The sequence below is a fragment of the Epinephelus lanceolatus genome, chromosome 4 (assembly GCF_041903045.1).
Source record: "Epinephelus lanceolatus isolate andai-2023 chromosome 4, ASM4190304v1, whole genome shotgun sequence".
In the NCBI taxonomy this organism is placed as follows: domain Eukaryota; kingdom Metazoa; phylum Chordata; class Actinopteri; order Perciformes; family Serranidae; genus Epinephelus; species Epinephelus lanceolatus.
The window spans coordinates 23,263,530-23,286,335 of NC_135737.1; the positions used below are offsets into that span (position 1 = coordinate 23,263,530).

Below are 22,806 nucleotides of genomic sequence, written 5' to 3' on the forward strand. Positions count from 1 at the left end.
CTCTCCTCCTTTCTACAACTTTCTTGCTAATCTCTTAGCTGTTGTTTGCATGTTACTAGCCTTGGTAGCTACATTAGCTTTACAGTTAGCGATGGCTTCTCCCTCTGCTCTCTCTTGCTCGGTGTGCCAAATGTTCAGTTATGCCTCTGCCTCCTTTAGCGACAGTGGTAATTGTAATAAGTGTAGCTTATTTGCTGCATTGGAGACGAGGCTTAGTGAATTAGAAGCGCGGCTCCGCACCATGGAAAACCATTCAGTAGCTGCGGTAGTTAGCCAGCCCCCTGTAGCCGGTGCGGAGCCACATAGCATAGCCTTAGCCTCTGCTAACTGTCCTCCGACAACTCCCGTTCAGCCGGGAGGTTGGGTTACGGTTCGCCAGAAGCACAGCTCCAAGCCGAAGCCCACGGCTCACCACCAGCCTGTTCACGTTTCCAACCGCTTTTCCCCACTCAGCGACACACCCGCTGAGGATAAAACTCTGGTTATTACCAGCTCTATTCTGAGGAACGTGAAGTTAGCAACACCAGCGGCCATAGTCAAATGTATCCCTCGGGCCAGAGTGGGCGACATTGAATCAAATTTAAAACTGCTGGCTAAAGCTAAACGTAGATTCAGTAAGATTGTTATTCACGTCGGCGGCAATGACACCCGGTTACGCCAATCGGAGGTCACTAAAATTAATATTGCCTCGGTGTGTGAATATGCAAAAATGATGTCGGACTCCGTAGTTTTCTCTGGACCCCTCCCAAATCTGACCAGTGATGACATGTTTAGCCGCATGTCATCACTTAATCGCTGGCTGTCCAGGTGGTGTCTAGCAAACGATGTGGGTTTCGTTAATAATTGGCAAACTTTCTGGGGAAAACCTGGTCTTATTAGGAGAGACGGCATTCATCCCACTTTGGATGGAGCTGCTCTCATTTCTAGGAACCTGGCAAACTTTATTAGTAATTTAAATCCCTGACAACCCAGAGTTGAGACCAGGACTCGGAGACGCAGTCCTATACGCCTCTCTGAGCTTCTAGTTCAGTTACCCAGCCATAGTTTTCATAGTTTTTTACAAACGGTGTCTGTCCCCCGACCACCTAAATTATTTAAATCTAAAATTAAACAAAGAGGAGTTGTGCATAACAACCTCATAAAAATTAAAACCTCTTCTATGACAGAAAGACAAAACAGGAGAATTAAATGCAGACTGTTAAATATCAGGTCTCTATCGTCTAAAGCAGTGTTAGTAAACGAATTAATATCAGATAATCATATTGATTTACTCAGTCTCACAGAAACCTGGCTGTGTCAAGATGAATATGTCAGTCTCAATGAGTCCACTCCTCCCAGTCATAATAATACCCACATTCCTCGAGGCAGCGGCTGTGGAGGGGGAGTTGTAGCCATTTTTAACTCTAGTCTGTTAATCAGCCCTAAACCTAAACTAGATTATAATTCATTTGAAAGCCTCGTTCTTAGTCTTTTACATCCGACCTGGAAAACCTCGCAGCCACTTGTAGTTGTTATAGTGTACCGTGCTCCTGGCCCGTATTCTGAATTTGTATCTGAATTCTCAGAGTTTTTATCCAGTTTAGTTCTTAAATCAGATAAAGTTATTACTGTAGGCGATTTTAACATTCATGTCGATGTTGATAATGACTCCCTGCCTACCGCTTTATCTCATTATTAGACTCCATTGGCTTCAGTCAGGGTGTACATGAACCCACTCATTGTTTTAACCATACCCTCGATCTAGTTCTGACGTATGGAATTGAAATTGATAACCTAAAAGTCTTTCCACAGAATCCCTTGCTATCAGATCATTATCTGATTACTTTTGATTTCTTTTTACTCGATTACACGCCACTCAGCAACAGTTACTATACTAGATGTTTATCAGATAGTGCTGTCGCAAAATTTAAGGAAAAGATTACTCTGTCATTAAATTCAATACCAAGTCCCTCAGTAACAGAGGTTTCCTATACCGACTTTGATCATTTTGTCGATAGCGCTGTAGACTCGCTGCGAACAACACTTGACTCTGTAGCTCCTCTTAAAAAGAAGTTAAAAAAGCAAAGAAAGTTCACTCCTTGGTATAACTCTCAAACCCGAAAGTTAAAACAAATATCGCGAAAATTTGAAAGGAATTGGCGATTGACCAAACTGGAAGAATCTCGTTTAATCTGGACAGACAGTCTCAAAACTTATAAGAGGGGCCTCCGCAATGCCAGAGCAAACTATTACTCAGCATTAATAGAAGACAATAAGAACAACCCCAGGTTTCTTTTCAGCACTGTAGCCAGGCTGACTGAGAGTCAAAGCTCTATTGAGCCTTGTATTCCTTTAGCCCTTAGCAGTAATGATTTTATGAGCTTTTTTAATGACAAAATTCTAACTATTAGAGGCAAAATTCATGACCTCCTGTCCTCAGATAGTACATATCTAACCTCAAACACAGCTGTAAAACCTAATATATATTTAGATTGCTTCTCCCCAATTTCTCTTCAAGAATTGACAGCAGTGATTTCTTCATCTAAATCATCAACGTGTCTTTTAGACCCCATCCCAACTAGGCTACTTAAGGAGGTCTTTCCTTTAGTTAACACTCATATATTAGATATGATCAATATATCCTTATTAACAGGCTATGTACCACAGTCTTTTAAGGTAGCTGTAATTAAACCTCTACTAAAAAAGCCCACCCTGGATCCAGAGGTGTTAGCCAACTATAGACCAATATCTAATCTTCCCTTTATGTCAAAGATCCTTGAGAAAGTAGTCACAGACCAGCTGTGTGATTTTCTCCATGATAATAATTTATTTGAGGAATTTCAGTCAGGATTTAGAGTGCATCATAGCACTGAGACAGCACTAGTTAAAATTACAAATGACCTTCTGATTGCTTCAGACAAAGGACTCGTCTCTGTACTTGTTTTATTAGATCTTAGTGCGGCGTTGGACACAATTGACCATCAAATTCTACTGCAGAGACTGGATCACTTAATTGGCCTAAAAGGTTCTGCACTAAGCTGGTTTAAATCTTATTTATCTGATCGTTTTCAGTTTGTTGACGTTCATAATGAATCATCCTTACGTACCAAAGTTTGTTTTGGAGTTCCGCAAGGTTCTGTGCTCGGACCAATCCTATTTACTCTATATATGCTTCCTTTAGGTAACATCATTAGAAATCACTCTATAAATTTCCATTGTTATGCGGATGATACTCAGTTGTATTTATCGATGAAGCCAGAAGAAAGTAATCAATTAACTAAACTCCATAACTGCCTTAACGACATAAAAACTTGGATGAGCACCAATTTCCTGATGTTAAATTCAGACAAAACTGAAGTTATTGTTCTTGGCCCCAAACAACTCAGAGACTCTTTATCTGATGACATAGTTTCTCTAGATGGCATTGCTCTGGCCTCTAGCACTACCGTAAGAAACCTCGGAGTAATATTTGATCAAGATTTGTCTTTTAATTCTCATTTAAAACAAACCTCATGGACTGCATTTTTTCATCTGCGTAATATTGCGAAAATTAGGCCTATCCTGACCCAAAAAGATGCAGAAAAATTGGTCCACGCTTTTGTTACCTCTAGGCTGGATTACTGTAACTCTGTATTATCAGGTAGCTCTAGTAAGTCCTTAAAAACTCTCCAGCTAATTCAGAATGCAGCAGCACGTGTACTAACAGGAACTAAGAAACGAGATCATATTTCTCCTGTTTTAGCTTCTCTGCACTGGCTCCCTGTAAAATCCAGAATTGAATTTAAAATCCTACTGTTAACTTATAAAGCTCTAAATGGTCAAGCTCCGTCATATATTAGAGAGCTCATAGTGCCATATTACCCCACCAGAACACTGCGCTCTGAGAACGCAGGGTTACTCGTGGTCCCTAAAGTCTCCAAAAGTAGATCAGGAGCTAGAGCCTTCAGCTATCAGGCTCCTCTCCTGTGGAATCATCTTCCTGTTACGGTCCGGGAGGCAGACACCGTCTCCACATTTAAGACTAGACTTAAGACTTTCCTCTTTGATAAAGCTTATAGTTAGGGCTGGCTCAGGCTTGCCCTTAGGCTGACTTAGGCCTAGTCTGCCGGAGGACCCCCCTATAATACACCGGGCACCTTCTCTCCTTCTCTCTCTCTCTCTCTCTCTCTCTCGTATTCTATTACTGCATCTTGCTAACTCGGCCATTCTGGATGTCACTAACTCAGCTTCTTCTCCAGAGCCTTTGTGCTCCACTGTCTCTCAGATTAACTCATATCGCAGCGGTGCCTGGACAGCGTGACATGTGTGGTTGTGCTGCTGCCGTGGTCCTGCCAGATGCCTCCTGCTGCTGCTGCTGCTGCTGCCATCATTAGTCATTAGTCATACTTCTACTGTTATTATACACATATGACTATTGTCACACATGTATACTACCAGATATTAATACATACTTTCAACATATTGTACCACAGTAGCCAGAACTATAACTATAATATTATTACTTTCAACAATGTTGTTGTAAGCTACTGTCATTACCTGCATCTCTCTCTCTCTCTCTCTCTCTCTCTCTCTCTCTCTCTCTCTCTCTGTCTCATTGTGTCATGCGGATTACTGTTAATTTATTATGCTGATCTGTTCTGTACGACATCTATTGCATGTCTGTCCGTCCTGGAAGAGGGATCCCTCCTCAGTTGCTCTTCCTGAGGTTTCTACCATTTTTTTCCCCATTAAAGGGGTTTTTTTGGGGAGTTTTTCCTTATCCGCTGTGAGGGTCCAAAGGACAGAGGGATGTCGTATGCTGTAAAGCCCTCTGAGGCGAATTGTGATTTGTGATATTGGGCTTTATAAATAAAATTGATTGATTGAAATTGATTGAAATAAACTATTTGATCGTATTTTCCCATCTTAGCTGAGCGACAGGTTTGTGTAAAAGGAATCAAAGGCCTGTCCCATATAGACACCTGTCCCAAATATATGCCTGTTGAGTTCAGTGATTTAAGCAAATAATTGCCCAGGTTACTAATTGAAGTTTTTATTTTTTTTTTTTTACTGTAACTTGCTAGAAGGAGGACATCAAAATATAAAAATTGTAATTTTCTGTTGCCGTTACGTGGCATTATGACTATGTTTCAAAATTCCTCTGAAGATGTGTTCAAGCCATGACTGTCATCATATGTATCAAATTTTGACAAGATCTGACCATGTGGCGTAAAGTTGCAACAGTTTATGTTGTCTTGTCAAAACACTGAAACTCACCATGCCCCCTTAGAGACGTCCTCCAAAGAAGATTCACAATTTTCACAGTAAAGCATCACCAAGGTGTTATGGCTGTTTTGGCCAAAGTTCAGGTGGATCTGGTCAACTTTGTAGGACATGTACAGTACAGGCCAAAAGTTTGGACACACCTTCTCATTCAATGTGTTTTCTTTATTTTCATGACTATTTACATTGTAGATTCTCACTGAAGGCATCAAAACTATGAATGAACACATGTGGAGTTATGTACTTAACAAAAAAAGGTGAAATAACTGAAAACATGTTTTATATTCTAGTTTCTTCAAAATAGCCACCCTTTGCTCTGATTACTGCTTTGCACACTCTTGGCATTCTCTCCATGAGCTTCAAGAGGTAGTCACCTGAAATGGTTTCCACTTCACAGGTGTGCCTTATCAGGGTTAATTAGTGGAATTTCTTGCTTTATCAATGGGGTTGGGACCATCAGTTGTGTTGTGCAGAAGTCAGGTTAATACACAGCCGACAGCCCTATTGGACAACTGTTAAAATTCATATTATGGCAAGAACCAATCAGCTAACTAAAGAAGAACGAGTGGCCATCATTACTTTAAGAAATGAAGGTCAGTCAGTCCGGAAAATTGCAAAAACTTTAAATGTGTCCCCAAGTGGAGTCGCAAAAACCACCAAGCGCTACAACGAAACTGGCACACATGAGGACCGACCCAGGAAAGGAAGACCAAGAGTCACCTCTGCTTCTGAGGATAAGTTCATCCGAGTCACCAGCCTCAGAAATCGCAAGTTAACAGCAGCTCAGATCAGAGATCAGATGAATGCCACACAGAGTTCTAGCAGCAGACCCATCTCTAGAACAACTGTTAAGAGGAGACTGCGCGAATCAGGCCTTCATGGTCAAATAGCTGCTAGGAAACCACTGCTAAGGAGAGGCAACAAGCAGAAGAGATTTGTTTGGGCCAAGAAACACAAGGAATGGACATTAGACCAGTGGAAATCTGTGCTTTGGTCTGATGAGTCCAAATTTGAGATCTTTGGTTCCAACCGCCGTGTCTTTGTGAGACGCAGAAAAGGTGAACGGATGGATTCCACGTGCCTGGTTCCCACTGTGAAGCATGGAGGAGGAGGTGTGATGGTGTGGGGGTGTTTTGCTGGTGACACTGTTGGGGATTTATTCAAAATTGAAGGCACACTGAACCAGCATGGCTACCACAGCATCCTGCAGCGACATGCCATCCCATCCGGTTTGCGTTTAGTTGGACGATCATTTATTTTTCAACAGGACAATGACCCCAAACACACCTCCAGGCTGTTTAAGGGCTATTTGACCAAGAAGGAGAGTGATGGAGTGCTGCGGCAGATGACCTGGCCTCCACAGTCACCGGACCTGAACCCAATCGAGATGGTTTGGGGTGAGCTGGACCGCAGAGTGAAGGCAAAGGGGCCAACAAGTGCTAAACACCTCTGGGAACTCCTTCAAGACTGTTGGAAAACCATTTCAGGTGACTACCTCTTGAAGCTCATGGAGAGAATGCCAAGAGTGTGCAAAGCAGTAATCAGAGCAAAGGGTGGCTATTTTGAAGAAACTAGAATATAAAACATGTTTTCAGTTATTTCACCTTTTTTTGTTAAGTACATAACTCCACATGTGTTCATTCATAGTTTTGATGCCTTCAGTGAGAATCTACAATGTAAATAGTCATGAAAATAAAGAAAACACATTGAATGAGAAGGTGTGTCCAAACTTTTGGCCTGTACTGTACATCAAAGTATAAAACATCTTTCCTGATGCCAGAAGGGGGTTCTATAACTGTAATAACTAATTATTGGCATGTAGATGTGTTCAGCCCAGGACTGTCATCAAACATGTGAAATATGGGGCAGACTGGACCATGTATGCTGGAATTAGATAGATAGTTGGAGCAATTCTTGTTTGGTGGCGGAACATAGATGTTTGAAACCTCACCACGGTCACATAGTTTGACGAAAACTCAAGTTTTGAACACCTTTTAAGGACCAATGTCTTAAGATGGTAAACATCCAATTTGAAGTCAACTGAATCTAATCTGTAGGAGGAGTTTGTTAAAGTATGGCCCCTGGAAATTGTAAAACTGCACAAAAATTCTGCAAAAAAATTAAAATGGCTGACTTCCTATTGGGTTTAGGGTATGGCTCCAAGACTGTTTTAGTCTTGGGACTTTACATGTGCCTACCAGTTTTTGTATGTGTAGGTCAAACCAGCTTCAGGGGTTGCTTCTTAGAAATAATGTAGTGGGGGGTATTGAGCCATTTTTTGGAAGCTGAGCATGAGACTCCTAAAATGTCTTTTTTTTCACCAAATGCGATTCATTTGGAGGAAGAAGAATAAAAATCCTTGCACCTTGTGGTGCTTGGGCCATTTTAATGCCAATGTGTAACGGACAAAGGGACTGACATGCACTAAGATATACATGAAGCCAGAACAGCGACCACAACAATGAACAAAGAAACTTAGATTACAGCACACACAGAGGGAGCGTGATTTCAACCTCTGCTTGAGATACTTTTCCTCTCCAGTATCTTTATAAAGCAAATAGCTGTTTGCTGCTACATTAATACTCTGAATGTTGCATACAGCTCCTTCAAAGTCTAAATGCAGTACAAAATACACACACACACACAAACACACACACACACACACACACAAATCAAAATACATGTTCAAATCATAAGGGTTTATCTAATGTTGATCAAGTTGTATTTAAAGTTGTTATCTCTAATTCTAATGTTGGAAGTTTAGTGGCGTTTTCCGTAATGATATTTTAAGTTTTCAAAATGATTTTGGTGCCCCCTTCCCCATCATATCCTTTTTTGTATTCTTCTCAGGTTTCAGTAAGATAACATAACATTTTGGGAAAAAAATACAAATGAGCAGTCCAAAACTGGAGGCCAGAATAGCAAATATCTCCACAGCAACACTGAACTTCCCAGGGGAGCTGACATATGCTGGAATAAAGGTGATCCATACTGCACAGAATATCAGCATGCTAAAAGTGATAAATTTGGCCTCATTGAAATTATCAGGCAGTTTCCGAGCCAGAAAAGCAAGAATAAAACATAACATGGCCAGAAGTCCGATGTACCCAAGAACAGCCCAGAAGCCTACAGCTGAACCCAGAGCACACTCTAAAATAATTCTGTCCTTGAATTCCTTAAAGTTCTGAAATGGAAAAGGAGGTGAAATTGTTAACCAGAGGATACATATGATAACTTGTACAAAAGTGAAACCCAGAACACTGAGTTTCTGCTGTGCAGGCCCAAACCATTTCATCACATTACTACCAGGAAGTGTTGCCCTGAAGGCCATTAACACCACTATAGTTTTCCCCAGAACACATGAGATACAGAGGACAAAGGTGATGCCAAATGCTGTGTGTCGCAGCATGCAGGACCACTCAGAGGGCCGGCCGATGAAGGTCAGAGAACACAGGAAACACAGAGTCAAGGAGAAGAGCAACAGGAAGCTCAGCTCAGAGTTGTTGGCCCTGACAATAGGCGTTTTCCTGTATGTGAAGAAAATGAATGCCACAACAGCAGTGATGCATGTTCCCAGCAAGGACGCTGCAGTGAGCAGTGCTCCCATTATCTCTTTATATGATAGAAACTCTTTCTCCTTCTTTACACAGGCATCTCTTCTCTCATTTGACCAGAACTCAGGGTGGCATCGCACACAGGTGATAGAATCTGAAAACGATTTTAAAGCAGGTGTCAGACTTGCTCTGTACATTTGATGTTTTTGTCACTATATTGCTTATTTTTCATGCATAGAAGATGTACAGCACATAATTACTGGATAATGAATGATAGCCATATGACAGTTTCATGGTACCATCATGAATGATTTGGATTTGTTAGTACAAGAAATAGTGCAAAAAGGTTATAATCATAAATTGAGGTTTAATTTGTTTTTGTTGCACAAATGTTTGGGTCTTAATGACTAGTATTGTACATTTTTTTTCAAATATCAATTTTCAGTCCAACTGCACACACAATTTCATTCACTCTCAATCTCAATAATTGCAGTTTCAGAGAGATGTCAAACCCCAGCAGATTAGACCAAATCTGCCTGCTAACTGTGAGGAGGTGTCAAACAAACTGCACGCCTTTTGGTATTTTAAACTTCAATGAGCTGACCCTTAAATTACTTTTTTTTTTTAAAAAAATATATATATATATATTTTTTATTGACAAAATAATACTACACCTGTAATGTTGCTTATTTCTCCCTCTGCACATGTTAAACAGTCATAGCAGCAGACAGGCTTTCCTTTCTGGAGAACCTTGCGAGTTCCTGGATGACACTTATCACTGCAAATTGACACAGGCACCTGTAAAAACAAAATGACGATGAGAAAAATATTGGCATTCCCTTTGACAAGGTGTTGTTCTTGTAAGGTTCGATTGTGCATAAAAAACATCATGATACAACAACAACAACAACTAGTACCATATGAAATTTTTAACTATTAAAATAGACTGTATGAACATTCCAGTAGCTTACCTGTTGTGAGTTGTTTGCCCAAATTAAAGACTTATTTTGAAGATTCAGCTGTTTGTCTGCAGGTAAAGATGCATCATAAAAACCAACTGTGACAAAGTCCACAATGCCATTTTCTGTTGGCTGCCAGTTTATAATTTCATACTTTGCTGCTGGGTCTCCATTCTCATTAAAGTAAACCTCCTCTCCTTCCTTTGTTTTGAAATGAATCCTTTTTATGTGCTGTAAAATCTAAAAGAATATACATCGATGTAGATCATTATCTGATACAATTTTGTAGGCCGTGTGGCGTGCACCATGATGGACTGATAATATATTTATGAACTCACAGTATATGGATCTAGCTGCATCTTGTTGTTACATGTTTTATTACAGCTGAGCATACTATGTAGAGCGTGGGCCACAGCATACACTCCTTTATAAACATTGTTAAAGATCGGCATGAGCGACATATCAGTGAAGCTGTTCTGCACTCCAGTCAGATCTTCATGTCCAGTACATTCTCTCTGATTCTCTGCTGATGACTTTGACTGCTTGAACTTACAGCTGAATATTTTTTCCCAAAACTCTGTAAACATTTCATTACCAGATGAATTGAGAGGCTTAATATCAAACATGAACTCTCTCATGCCACTGACATGTGCTTTGGGGATGGACAGGCCTATGGCACCATCCAGAATGTGATGCTTATCCATGGCTGCAGGTTGAGGATCAAAGATCCAGCTTTCACTACCGACCCACTGGTACCCAGTCAAGTTGTGTTGAGACATCTCGTGTATTAGTACAAGAATATCACCAGCGGAAAGGAAGGCGACAATCACCTTGGAAGTGGAAGCCTTGATAATGTCAATTATCTTTTGTATTTTGTCTGGTGGATCTGTTCTAAACAAAGACACAGAGTACTCCAGACAGATGCCCAGCTGCTGGGCTTTTTTTGTGAATATAGCCATGCCATTGTTCCCATAATCATCATTTGTTCTAACAGCTCCAACCCAAGTCCAACCAAAGTGCTTGACCAACTGTGCCAGGGCTCTGCTCTGGTAGTCATCGCTGGGTATTGTCCTGAGGAAGGATGGGTACTTGGTTTTATCACTGAGACAAGCACAAGTGGCAAAGTGGCTGATCTAAAAGAAAAAGAAAAAAGTAATGATATCCCAAGATAAATATTTGAAATATCAAACCTTTACACAGCACACTACAATGTGGTAACACTTTATAATAATGATCACTGATAAATTGTAAATTAATAGTAAAAAAAAAAAAAACTTAAGTTAGTAGGTATTTTATTGTTAACAAACAATGAAATGCCATAATTTGTTTTTTTTTAACCATTTCTTGCACACCTTTTGCTTTTTTGCCTATTTAAAAATGAGCTTGACCAACTGTGCCAGGGCTCTGCTCTGGTAGTCGTCACTGGGTATTGTCCTGAGGAAGGATGGGTACTTGGTTTTATCACTAAGACAAGCACAAGTTGCAAAGTGGCTGATCTAAGAGGGAAAAAAAAGAAAAAAAAAAGAAATGATATCCTGCGATAAATATTCATATCAAACATTTACACACCACACTACAATGTGGTAAGACTTTATAATGATCATCACTGATAAATTACAGTTAAAAAAAACTTAAGTTCATAGTTATTTTACTGTTAACAAACAATGAAATGATAAATAATAATGTTGGCTTAGTAATGTCATCATTTTGCATTACAACCATTTTTTGCACACCTTATACTTTTCTTTGCCTATTTAAAAATGAATATCAAATTATTACTGTGTTATCACTGTTTACAAGCAATGGAATGATAAATAATAAAACTACACATTTGTAAGACTTTGTAAATGGTTAATAATTGTTTTGTAAACCTTCTTTGAACATTCTGTAGTTTTTCAGTATGATGTTGCATACTTGTAGATTGTCCAGACAATATTTATTAACCATTTAATAAAGTATCATAATCATAAGTTGCAACTTTATAATAAGCATCCTAATGATGGGTATAGACAGTTTACAGACCAATCAATAGGCATTAACAGTGTGCTACAACTGTCTTGGTCAATCAGTCAAATGTTTTCTCAAACAAATTCTTAAAGGTTTACAGGTTTACCTTCACAAATATTTATTGAATACCTAATACGGCACATAAAATCGTACAGTGTGTAAAAATAAACTGATAAATTAACATAAATAAAGACATTATTAATAATTAGCAAATATTATTCAATTATCATTTCATTGTTTGTTAACATTAAAATGACCATTACCTGAAGTTTAATTAATAATTTCTTTTAATGACAATTATTATAAAGTGTTACCTATAATTCTTTTTTAAACCCCTTTTGTTTTGACCAGCTGGAAGAAATACAGGGTAATAATTGTTTTCACAAGTATATTTTCATTTTGACCAATCTTACTTACCATTGGGATATGAAAGGGTCCGATTACAGTAGCTATAGCCATGGAAGGAGAGGAAGAGGTCTCTCCAATAATGGCCTGCACTTGGGCTGGTCCAGTACATGGTGCTTCTGAGGGTGCAGATAACACCTCATAATCATTAGCCAAAGCCAATGCAACCCTCACACCTCCAGCAATGGAGCGACAGGAATCATAGATCTTATAGCCCAGAGAGATGCCAGGCAGCAGGTCTGTTTTGTTATTAATCTCCTCTATGGCAAAGCGCATAGCCTGGGCATACTGGAAACCTCTGAAATGCAAACTAGATGTCGGCAGATATAAATATTAGAACTGAAAACAATTTATCCATGGACTAGAAACAGCATCACAGAAACAGAAGCATCTGATGGTATTTAGACACAGAAAAGTAAAAAAAAAAAAAATCTCATATTTTTATATTGAGTTTGATGCCCTTTGCTGTGCCTGTTTTGTATCTGTACCCACTTTCACTTAGATATTTGAAATCTAAATTTATTTTTACAGTATAATTTACCTGGTGCATTGCAGTGGCAGTGGCTTGTGCATGTAGTTGTCCTGCCTAATTTTCCAGCTGCTGTGGAAAGAGAAGATTGCCCCCAAGAAAATGTCTCCATCCTTAAATAGCTGGGGGTTCTCAGGATCCCCTCTTCGCCTGCACACCAGCTCCTCAGCATGAGAGACAGACACCAACAGCAACAGCTGTAAGAGTGTCCAACACTTCTCTGGCCACCTCTGTGTGGACATCATACTGTGTATGACAGCTATACCACTGGGTTAGGATCACATGTAAATGCAAATTAGAAGCTTGCACTGGTATTTATACATTTGGGAGCAGCATAAAAAATATAATAGAACAGTGATGTTTTATCTCTGTGGACCTACAAGGTGAGGCAACAGGAAGAAAGTGTCCAAACAGAGGAGTTGTCTGCCTTATCCTATTCTGAATATCTTAAAGGTATACTATACAAGAGATTCTTCATCATAATCACCATTTATAATCCAAAAAGAGTTGTGTGGCAGTGTATTTATCAGCAGAGACCCTGCCCTCTGTCTACATTTTCTCATATACCTTCTTGGGCAAATTGTGCAAGTGGGGTTGGGACTTGATGAAAAGGTAGGGACCAGGTGCCAGGCTACAAAATGCCCCCCCCCCCCAAAAAAAGAAAAATGCATATTCAGTTGCGCTGTACAAAAGTTTCCCTTTTTCTAATAATATTGGCACAATTTATAGACTACTTGAATTTATATCGGTAATTTACACATTAAAAAAATAATATGGGTGACGGTCATGTAAAGTTTAAAAAAATATACTAAGAAGGCATACTGAAGTGGCCCACAACCGTACAGTTTTGTTAACAATGCATTTTTATTTATTTATTCATTGTAATGTAGTGTGACCTTTTGGGGGCAGCGAAATAAGTTTTACATAAAACATTACCTTATAACGTTGATATGGCTATCATATAAGCAATTGTATGTGCTAGCTTATTTACACATAGAGAAGATGCAGTGCACTATTAGTATTCAGTTGGAGTTGCATGTGTATGTACCTGATAAATGTTCAGTCCAATATTCACTATCTTTTTAGCTCTGTCTAGGTCTCCAACTTCTTAGTTGCTTAATGCTCTACTTTTTCACAAGGTAGTTGCTAACTGCTGCTGGGCAGGTGGAGGAGGGCATCAAGCTAAAGGGAGAGGCTTTCTGTTCTTGGTTGTCTAGGGGCCTCCTGAAGCAACAGACAAATCAAGTACTGGGCCTAAAGCTATGGAAGTCACCAAAGCAAAACCTTGGGTGTGGAAGGAGTTTCAAGAGGTCATGTACAAAGACATTCTGGTGGGCCTCAATGAAGTTCTGACAAACCCTTAGATGACTCAAGAAGGAAAAGTTTTGATTCAGTCTATTTTTGGTGGGGGAGGAGAATTGCAAACCTGGACTGGGGATGTTGTTGAATGGTGGAAGGAGCATTTTGAGGACGTCCTGAACTGAAACATCATGTTGTCTATGGAGGAGGCAGAGTTTAAGACTTAGGGATAACCTCAAATATATATTTTTGGAGTTTACTCCTGTAGGAGGGACAGCCTACTGAATTCTCCCCACAACCTAGATTGTAACTAAATGGACAGTGGTGAGATGGGCCACTCTGTGAGTCAAATGTTTATGGTTTTGCCCCCGGTCTCAACTCAAAGTTGATGAACTCTTTCACTGTCATCCTGGCATCAAGAGTGGTAAAGGTGTCATTAACGACTGTAATTAGAGTTTGAACCTCAAAGTCTGAGGCCGTGGTTTGCTGCCAAAAATGGTGGATTGCTCCCTCTGGGTTGGAACTGAGTTTTAGCCCCAAATAAAGGACTACTTGGGGTTTTGGTCACAAGTGAAGGTAAAATGGAGTGTGAGATGGACAGGTGGATTGGTGCAGCAAGATGGGAGCATCACAATGTTGTGGTGAAGAAGGAGCTGAGCCATAAGGCAAAGCTTTGGACTTAGCAATCTACATTTCAACCTTACCAATGGTTTGGGTATTGAACAAAAGAATGAGATTGTGGATACAAGTGGCTGAAATGAGTTTCCTCTACAGGATGGCTGGGCTCACTCTTCAAGACCGAGTGAAGAGCTCAGACATCCAGAGGGAGCTAAAAGTAAAGCCAATGCTTCTTGGCGACAAAAAGGGGCCAGTTGAGGTGGTTGGGGATCTGATCAAGATGCCTCTGGACACCTTTTTTGTAGGTTTTCCAGACTTGTCCAACTGGTAGGAGACCCCGGGGTAGACCAGGAACATGCTGTCGAGATTCTGAATTACATCTGACCTGGAAACGCCAGAAAATGTTGCTGAAAAAGGGACACATGGACAGTCCTGCTTAGCCTGCTGCCACCATGACCTGGCCCCCTAGATTCCAACTAAGCAACAGAGACTAGAGGCTGGGGTTAATGAAAGGTAGAATGAACTAAAATATCTGTATATTAAAGCAGTTGTATGTGGCAGTGGGAGCATATCTGTGATTCACTGTCCGGGCCTGCATTGTCTGCACACAGCTCTCAACATGAAGGAGGCTAAGCCAGTGTGTGGCAGCTAACATTGAGACCAACACAGCTAACAACAGCAACAGTGCCAACAGAGCAAGAGATGTTGACAGGACTGGATAGTGGCACCATGTGTCAGGGTGGCTTTATCAGTGGTAAGGTGACAATTAGGTAACCAGTGGAATGCACAATTTTTGTTCCCAAGCGTGTTTCACAGACAAGGCAGTACACCCTTCGGAATTTAAAAAAAAAAAAAATAACATCGCCAGAGTGTGACTTCAATCTCTGCTAAGGACACTTTTAATTTACTGTGTCTTTACCAAGCAAAAAATTGTTTGCTGCTACATTTATCTCTGAATGTTGCATACAGCTTTAAAGTCTAAATACAGTTCAAATACAAGACAAAAAATCTGGCTCAATCTATAACGGTTAATGCAATTGTTTATTAAGTTGCATTAAAAACTGTTATCTCAATATTCTATGTCACAAAAAGTGGAAAATACTAAAAGAAAGTAAAATTCAAGTCATCAGTGAATTGAAGATATCTACTCAACAGTTCAGATAACAAATTCCTATGTAAAAAATGATGATGGCATTTGCCATTATGATATTGTAAATTTCAAAATGATTTTGGTGCCCCCTTCCCCATCATATCCTTTTTTGTATTCTTCTCAGGTTTCACTAAGATAATATAACATTTTGGGAAAAAAATACAAATGAGCAGTCCAAAACTGGAGGCCAGAATAGCAAATATCTCCACAGCAACACTGAACTTCCCAGGGGAGCTGACATATGCTGGAATAAAGGTGATCCATACTGCACAGAATATCAGCATGCTAAAAGTGATAAATTTGGCTTCATTGAAATTATCAGGCAGTTTCCGAGCCAGAAAAGCAAGAATAAAACATAACATGGCCAGAAGTCCGATGTACCCAAGAACAGCCCAGAAGCCTACAGCTGAACCCAGAGTGCACTCTAAAATAATTTTGTCCTTAAACTGTTTAAAGTTCTTGAATGGAAAAGGAGGTGAAATTGTTAACCAGAGGATACATATGATAACTTGAACAACAGTGAAACCCAGAACACTGAGTTTCTGCTGTGCAGGCCCAAACCATATCATCACATTACTACCAGGAAGTGTTGCCCTGAAGGCCATTAACACCACTATAGTTTTCCCCAGAACACATGAGATACAGAGGACAAAGGTGATGCCAAATGCTGTGTGTCGCAGCATGCAGGACCACTCAGAGGGCCGGCCGATGAAGGTCAGAGAACACAGGAAACACAGAGTCAAGGAGAAGAGCAGCAGAAAACTCAAATCAGAGTTGTTGGCTCTGACAATAGGAGTTTTCCTGTATTTGAAGAAAATGAATGCCACAACAGCAGTGATGCATGTTCCCAGCAAGGACGCTGCAGTGAGCAGTGCTCCCATTATCTCTTCATATGATAGAAACTCTGCCTCCTTCTTAACACAGGCATCTCTTCTCTCATTTGACCAGAATTCAGGGTGGCATCTCACACAGGTGATAGAATCTGAAAAAAAAAACCCAATATGTAATGGTTAGACTTGCTTAGTACAGTACAACTGTCTTTTTGTTTTTTCCTCTGTGATACGTCTTACATACAGAACACACACATGTCCTAACTGGATGCAACCCAAGCAACTTTCAGTGACTAAATCAATTTGATTGCACTGTTTTCTATTGCCTTGTCTTAAAGCAACACTTAGCTTTCTGGAAATTTTACACTTTTCTTTGTTTAGGTTTAAATGCTATTAATACGCTGATGGCACACTAAAATGTAATTGAATTCCACCAGAGATGAAAACTCATAATTATACCATTCTCATATCAACTCAGACCAATCATTGCATTCGGACCGAATCAAATGATTGGTCGGAGTTTTCTCCTGTCCTGTCTGTCTTCCCCACATGGAGGCCTCCGACTGACGTAACCGCTCGCGTAACCACCCCCCACACCCTCCACCCTGAGTCTGAGACGACAAACAGGTTAGTAACAGGGACGCTTGAGGATATAAACTAGTGACTGGGACCCTTGTGGATATAAACTTTTCTCCGTAACAAAAACAAAGAAATGCGGACCACCGCTTCCAACTCCAGCCGCTCCAACAGGGAAATCAGTTGGCAAAAGAAAGAAATGATGCAACAAGAAGTAAATTCATCAGTGCAATACAGTCACGAGTTTCTGACAGACATTAGAAACTGCTGCGGAGATCTAACGCTACAACCAAGCGAGCTCAGGATGTGTAGCAAGCTTGGCCTGCTACGTCAAGCTAGCCCTGAGATGACCGTGGTTTCGCCTGGAGCTGTCCCAAAGGGGAGACGCCGGCAGCGCGGAGGGGTTAGCTAGGCTAAGAGCTAACCCCATCAAACCAGCTGTTCCCAGTGTCCTTCTGGCAAATGTCCGCTCACTGGACATGAAAATGGATTACATCCGACTATGTAGATCCACTCACCAAGGAGAGAGGGACTGCTGCGTCCTTGTGTTCACTGAGACATGGATGAATGGTAACATATCAGACTCCGGTGTTGAGCTAACGGGGCTAACACTACACAGAACAGACAGCACGGCAGCATCATCTGGTAAACTCTGTGGTGTATACACAAACAATTCATGGTGCTGTGATGTGAAGAGGAGCTCTCAGTTCTGCTCTCAGGATGTGGAGTTTTTGACTGTGAAATGTCGACCCTTTTCATCTTACTATTGCACTATATGTTCTTTCTTATATGTTGCACAAATATGTTTTGTTTCTGTTTGCTTGGGGTATGCAAAATGTCATTTCGTTTTTGTGCTGGTTCAGTTCAGTTCATAACATTATGACAACACAGCATCCAGTTGCTAATGGCTAACGTTAGCCTACTGTAGCGTAGCCTCTGAAACATTAACGTTATCTTCCTTGTGCGTTTCCACTTACTAGTAACGTTAACGCTACTATCTAACGTTAGCACTGTAACCTTATTCTAAAACTCATCAGTCATCACTGACTCCGGTTGAGTTTTAAAACTCCGGGGTTGCGTTTGACTGTCGTTGTTGACTGCCGTATATCTAACGTTACCTTGCCAACGGCTTCGTCTATAATGAGGACGTAACGGAGGGAGGTGGAGTTGCAGGAGGATGGGACTTTGGAGGGAGGTGGGAGTTGTGGATATTCAAATTTTCAAAGTGCTGTGTGAAATGCAAGAAAGGTAAGAGTTGCTTTAACTGCCCGCAAGTAACACAGCGCGATGCTGCACAGTTTTTTGATGGGAGCTTTTATCAGATGCCCTGTTTCTGTTCTATTCTATTAAGGGAGATCACCAGGGAAATGACCGTTTCTGGTAAATATTGTGTGGGATGCTCAGCAGAGCTTGCTAACAAGCGAGCTTGTTTTACAAAGTGAACATGGTGGTATGATATAGTATGGTAGCTACAACAATGACATTTTTAAGTTACCAGTGATCAGCAGTGTTGTGAATATGAAAAATAATGAAGTGTGTACCCACCCATGTTTTCAGTGGTTACTGTGAGACCACAGCTGCTAGATAAATGGTCTGTCTACATGATGTGATGGAATTCCATATTAAACGATTCCAGTGTGGTCAGAGAGTGTCCAGTGTAACACAAAGCGGTGCGATAGTCAGACGCTCGCTTGCTGTTAGTACACAGTGACAGACGCGATGTAAAAAATAGCCTCATCACAGTTCACATTAACATGCTGTCATCATAGGTGATTTAGATTTTGCAAGTAGGAGATACACTATTAAGAGCTAATATTCAATAATTTGTGCTTATATAGTTGCATTTTTTAAATGTCAGTTTTTAGTCCTAATGCAGATGCACTTTCACTGATTGTCAATTAATTTATTAAAATTTCAGATAGGGAAGGATGTCAAAACGTTTGCTATAAACCATTGTTTTTGGGGGAACTGACCCTTTCATGATCTTTTCATAAGAATGCATAACTCTACTATACCTGTAATTTTGCTTATTTCTGTCTCTGCACATTTAAAATTGGAGCAACTTTAAATGCACTCAAATGTAATGCATTCTTCACATTGGAGCTTTAACCTCGATATTGTTTTTCAAGATTGTGCATATATTTATGTACAACACATCAGAATTATGTGTTGGTATGTGTTTAGGATATCTAACACAATGATTTTTGATATAATGATATAGATTTTTTTGTGTGTTTGGTTAATAATGGCATGCTTTTGAAATCGGATTACAATAAAAAGGCTATCACTTCTAAACTGACATGTCACCTTTGAAACTTTTGTTTTTTCTTGCATTAAATGTCACTACACCTGTAACGTTGCTTATTTCTCCCTCTGCACATCTTAAGCAGTCATAGCAACAGACAGGCTTTCCTTTCTGGAGAACCTTGCGAGTTCCTGGAGGACACTTCTTACTGCAAACTGACACAGGCACCTACAATGACAAAATTACAATGAGAAAAATACACAGGCATTCACTTTGATAAGTTACTGTCTTTATTTGTGCCTTTTTTAATAGTTTTGATGCATAAAAACAGATCTCTGTGATTCAATAACAGTAACTCATCACTTATGCAATTACAACAACTGAAATTCACTGTGATTAACGGTTACAACAATAACATGATAGCTCACCTGTTGTGAGTTGTTTGCCCAAATTAAAGACTTATTTTGCAGATTCAGCTGTTTGTCTGCAGGTAAAGATGCATCATGAAGCCCAACTGTGACAAAGTCCACAATGCCGTTTTCTGTTGGCTGCCAGTTTATTATTTCATACTTTGCTGCTGGGTCTCCATTCTCATTAAAATAAACCTCCTCTCCTTCCTTTGTTTTGAAGTGAATCCTTTTTATGTGTTGTGAAGTCTAAGAGGATATGCATCAGTGTAGATCATCATCTGACATCAAAGATTTATTGGCTTAACACCATAATAGACAACCTTTTTTTTAAATTTAAAACCTTTTTCTTACTTATGTGACTTACTGTAAAAACTATAATTGAAGTTGTTCAACTCACCGTATATGGATCAAGCTGCACCTTGTTGTTACATGTTTTATTACAGCTGAGCATACTATGAAGTGTGTGGGCCACAGCATACACTCCTTTATAGACATTGTTAAAGATAGGCATGAGTGACATATCAGTGAAGCTGTTCTGCACTCCAGTCAGATCTTCATGTCCAGTACATTCTCTCTGATTCCCTGCTGATGACTTTGACTGCTTGAACTTACAGCTGAATAATGTCTCCCAAAACTCTGTAAATAATTCATTACCAGATGAATTGAGAGGCTTCACATCCAACATGAACTCTCTCATGCCACTGACATGTGCTTTGGGGATGGACAGGCCTATGGCACCATCCAGAATGTGATGCTTATTCATTGCTGCAATTTGGGAATCAGAGATCCAGCTCTCACTACCGACCCACTGGTACCCAGTCAAGTTGTGATGAGACAACTCATGTATGAGCACATCCATATCCATGTGGGAGAGGAAAGCTACAATCACCTTGGAAGTTGAAGCTTTGATAATGTCGATTATCTTTTGTATTTTGTCTGGTGGATCTGTTCTAAACAAAGACACAGAGTACTCCAGACAGATGCCCAGCTGCTGGGCTGTTTCTGTAAATGTGGCCATGCCATTGTTCCCATAATCATCATTTGTTCTAATAGCTCCAACCCAAGTCCAACCAAAGTGCTTGACCAACTGTGCCAGGGCTCTGCTCTGGTAGTAGTCACTGGGTATTGTCCTGAGGAAGGATGGGTACTTGGTTTTATCACTGAGACAAGCACAAGTGGCAAAGTGGCTGACCTAAAAAAATTGAAATGATATCCTGAGATAAATATTTGAAATATAAAACATTTACAGAACACACTGTATTTGCACACCTTACAAATGTTACCCACCATTGGGATATGAAAGGGTCCGATTACAGTGGCTATAGCCATGGAAGGAGAGGAAGAGGTCTCTCCCATAATGGCCTGCACTCGGGCTGGTCTGGTACACGGTGCCTGGGATGGTGAAGATAACTCCTCATTACCATTAGCCAAAGCCAACGTAACCCTCACACCTCTGGCAATGGAACCACAGACATCATAGATCTTATAGCCCAGAGAGATGCCAGGCAGCAGGTCTGTTCTGTTATTAATCTCCTCTGTGGCAAAGAGCATAGCCTGGGCATACTGGAAACCTCTGAAATTCAAACTAGATGTCGACAGATATCTATATATTAGATTAGATATTTATCCTTCAAATAGAAACAGTAGCACAGGAAATTAAAAAAAAAACCCACAAAAAAAAAGAAAAACATCTGATGGTATTAATACACACGAGAGGGAATATTTCTCATATCATTACTCTATTTGATAACCTATTATGTATTTATTATTATAATTATTATTATTAGTAGTAGTACCTGATTTGTATTTTTACTGAGGTCCACTTAGATATTTGAAATCAAAATAGGTTTCTACAATATAATTTACCTGGTGCATTGCAGTGGCAGTGGTTTGTGCATGTAGTTGTCCTGTCTGGTTTTCCAGCTGCTGTGGAAAGAGAATATTCCCCCCAACAAAATGTCTCCATCCTTAGATAGCTGGGGGTTCTCAGGATCCCCTCTCCGTCTGCACACCAGATCCTCAGCCTGAGAGACAGACGCCACCAGCAACAGTTCTAAGAGTGCCCAACACTTCTCTGTCCAGCTCTGCATGGACATCGTATTGTCTGAGTGTTAAACCACTGGGTGGCATCACATGTAACTTAATGTGAATGAGAAGTTCGCACCAGCATTTATACATTTTGGAGCAGCATTTAAAAAGAAAATGATAAGAGTACTGATGTCTTGTCTCTGTGGACCCAAAGGAGGGGCAAGAAGAAGAAGGTGTCCAAACAGAGAGGAGTTTTTGGCTATTGCCTATTCTGAATAACTTAACTGTATATCTTATTGGATAAGAATATTTAGTTGTGCTGCACAAAATCTTTGCCTTTTTTACAGTAACATTCTAACATTGAAGAGGTGTAATTTTACTTCAGTTAATAATCATAGTTTTAAACACTGAAAAATAATGCAGGATGAAGGTGATGTAAAGTTTAGAAAATAAGAGTCATTAGGCAACAGAACAGTACTGTTAATATCACATTAACTAATGATTTTTGTTTTCTCCACCAGGAGCAAGCCTGGAGCGGATCATGTGTGTGTGTGTGTGTGTGTGTTTGTGAGGTGTATGGATCTTTCTGTCTGCAGCTAATCTCAAATACTTACTAGAACAATTAGTCAAATATTTTGTGTGCACATTTGTGTGCTCAAGGACCTTTCACCATTGCAGTGATTCACAATTGTTGCAAAAACTGTTTCATTGACTCCTTTAAACCATCACTGACTGCTGACTCCTCACTCCTCTTAAGCAGGTAGTTGGTGCTGCAAATTTTCTGAAAAAGTTTAACTTTCCTTGAAATAAGAAGCTTTATCCAGTCTGTTGTAGGCAACACTTAGGCCTTTATTGTGGTTTAAAAACTGACATCCATAGAAATGTTTGGTCTTACTCTGAACCGGACCATCTGCAGATTAATTTGATGTCTGGTATGTGACAACCCGCCAATGTT

General features: G+C 40.1%; 2 protein-coding genes across 2 annotated transcripts; both read right to left on the reverse strand.

Moving 5' to 3' along the window:
• Positions 1-8,035: 8,035 nt before the first annotated feature.
• Positions 8,036-12,895, reverse strand: LOC117259318 (extracellular calcium-sensing receptor-like). The gene is made up of 6 exons (XM_033630586.2): positions 12,708-12,895; positions 12,179-12,476; positions 10,093-10,887; positions 9,767-9,994; positions 9,470-9,593; positions 8,036-8,949 (listed from the first exon to the last, which is right to left on the reverse strand). The coding sequence occupies exons 1-6, from the start codon at positions 12,737-12,739 to the stop codon at positions 8,036-8,038; spliced, it is 2,391 nt and encodes a 796-aa protein (XP_033486477.2). The 5' UTR covers positions 12,740-12,895.
• A 2,935-nt stretch (positions 12,896-15,830) lies between these two features.
• Positions 15,831-21,883, reverse strand: LOC117259902 (extracellular calcium-sensing receptor-like). Its single transcript, XM_078167045.1, has 6 exons — positions 21,690-21,883; positions 21,111-21,408; positions 20,221-21,015; positions 19,842-20,069; positions 19,518-19,641; positions 15,831-16,744 (listed from the first exon to the last, which is right to left on the reverse strand). Exons 1-6 carry the CDS (start codon positions 21,719-21,721, stop codon positions 15,831-15,833), a joined length of 2,391 nt encoding a protein of 796 aa, XP_078023171.1. The 5' UTR covers positions 21,722-21,883.
• Between the last annotated feature and the right edge of the window lie 923 nt (positions 21,884-22,806).

Excerpts from the sequence above, each read along its gene's own strand:
- LOC117259902 (XM_078167045.1), bottom strand. The coding sequence starts at position 21,721 with ATGCACAAACCACTGCCACTGCAATGCACCAG. Across the intron at positions 21,016-21,110 it reads GACCCTTTCATATCCCAATG|GTCAGCCACTTTGCCACTTG; the intron begins GTGGGTAACATT and ends CAATTTTTTTAG. Across the intron at positions 19,642-19,841 it reads GGGCAAACAACTCACAACAG|GTGCCTGTGTCAGTTTGCAG; the intron begins GTGAGCTATCAT and ends TTGTCATTGTAG.
- LOC117259318 (XM_033630586.2), bottom strand. The coding sequence starts at position 12,739 with ATGCACAAGCCACTGCCACTGCAATGCACCAG. Across the intron at positions 9,594-9,766 it reads GGGCAAACAACTCACAACAG|GTGCCTGTGTCAATTTGCAG; the intron begins GTAAGCTACTGG and ends TTGTTTTTACAG. Across the intron at positions 8,950-9,469 it reads AGAAATAAGCAACATTACAG|ATTCTATCACCTGTGTGCGA; the intron begins GTGTAGTATTAT and ends AATCGTTTTCAG.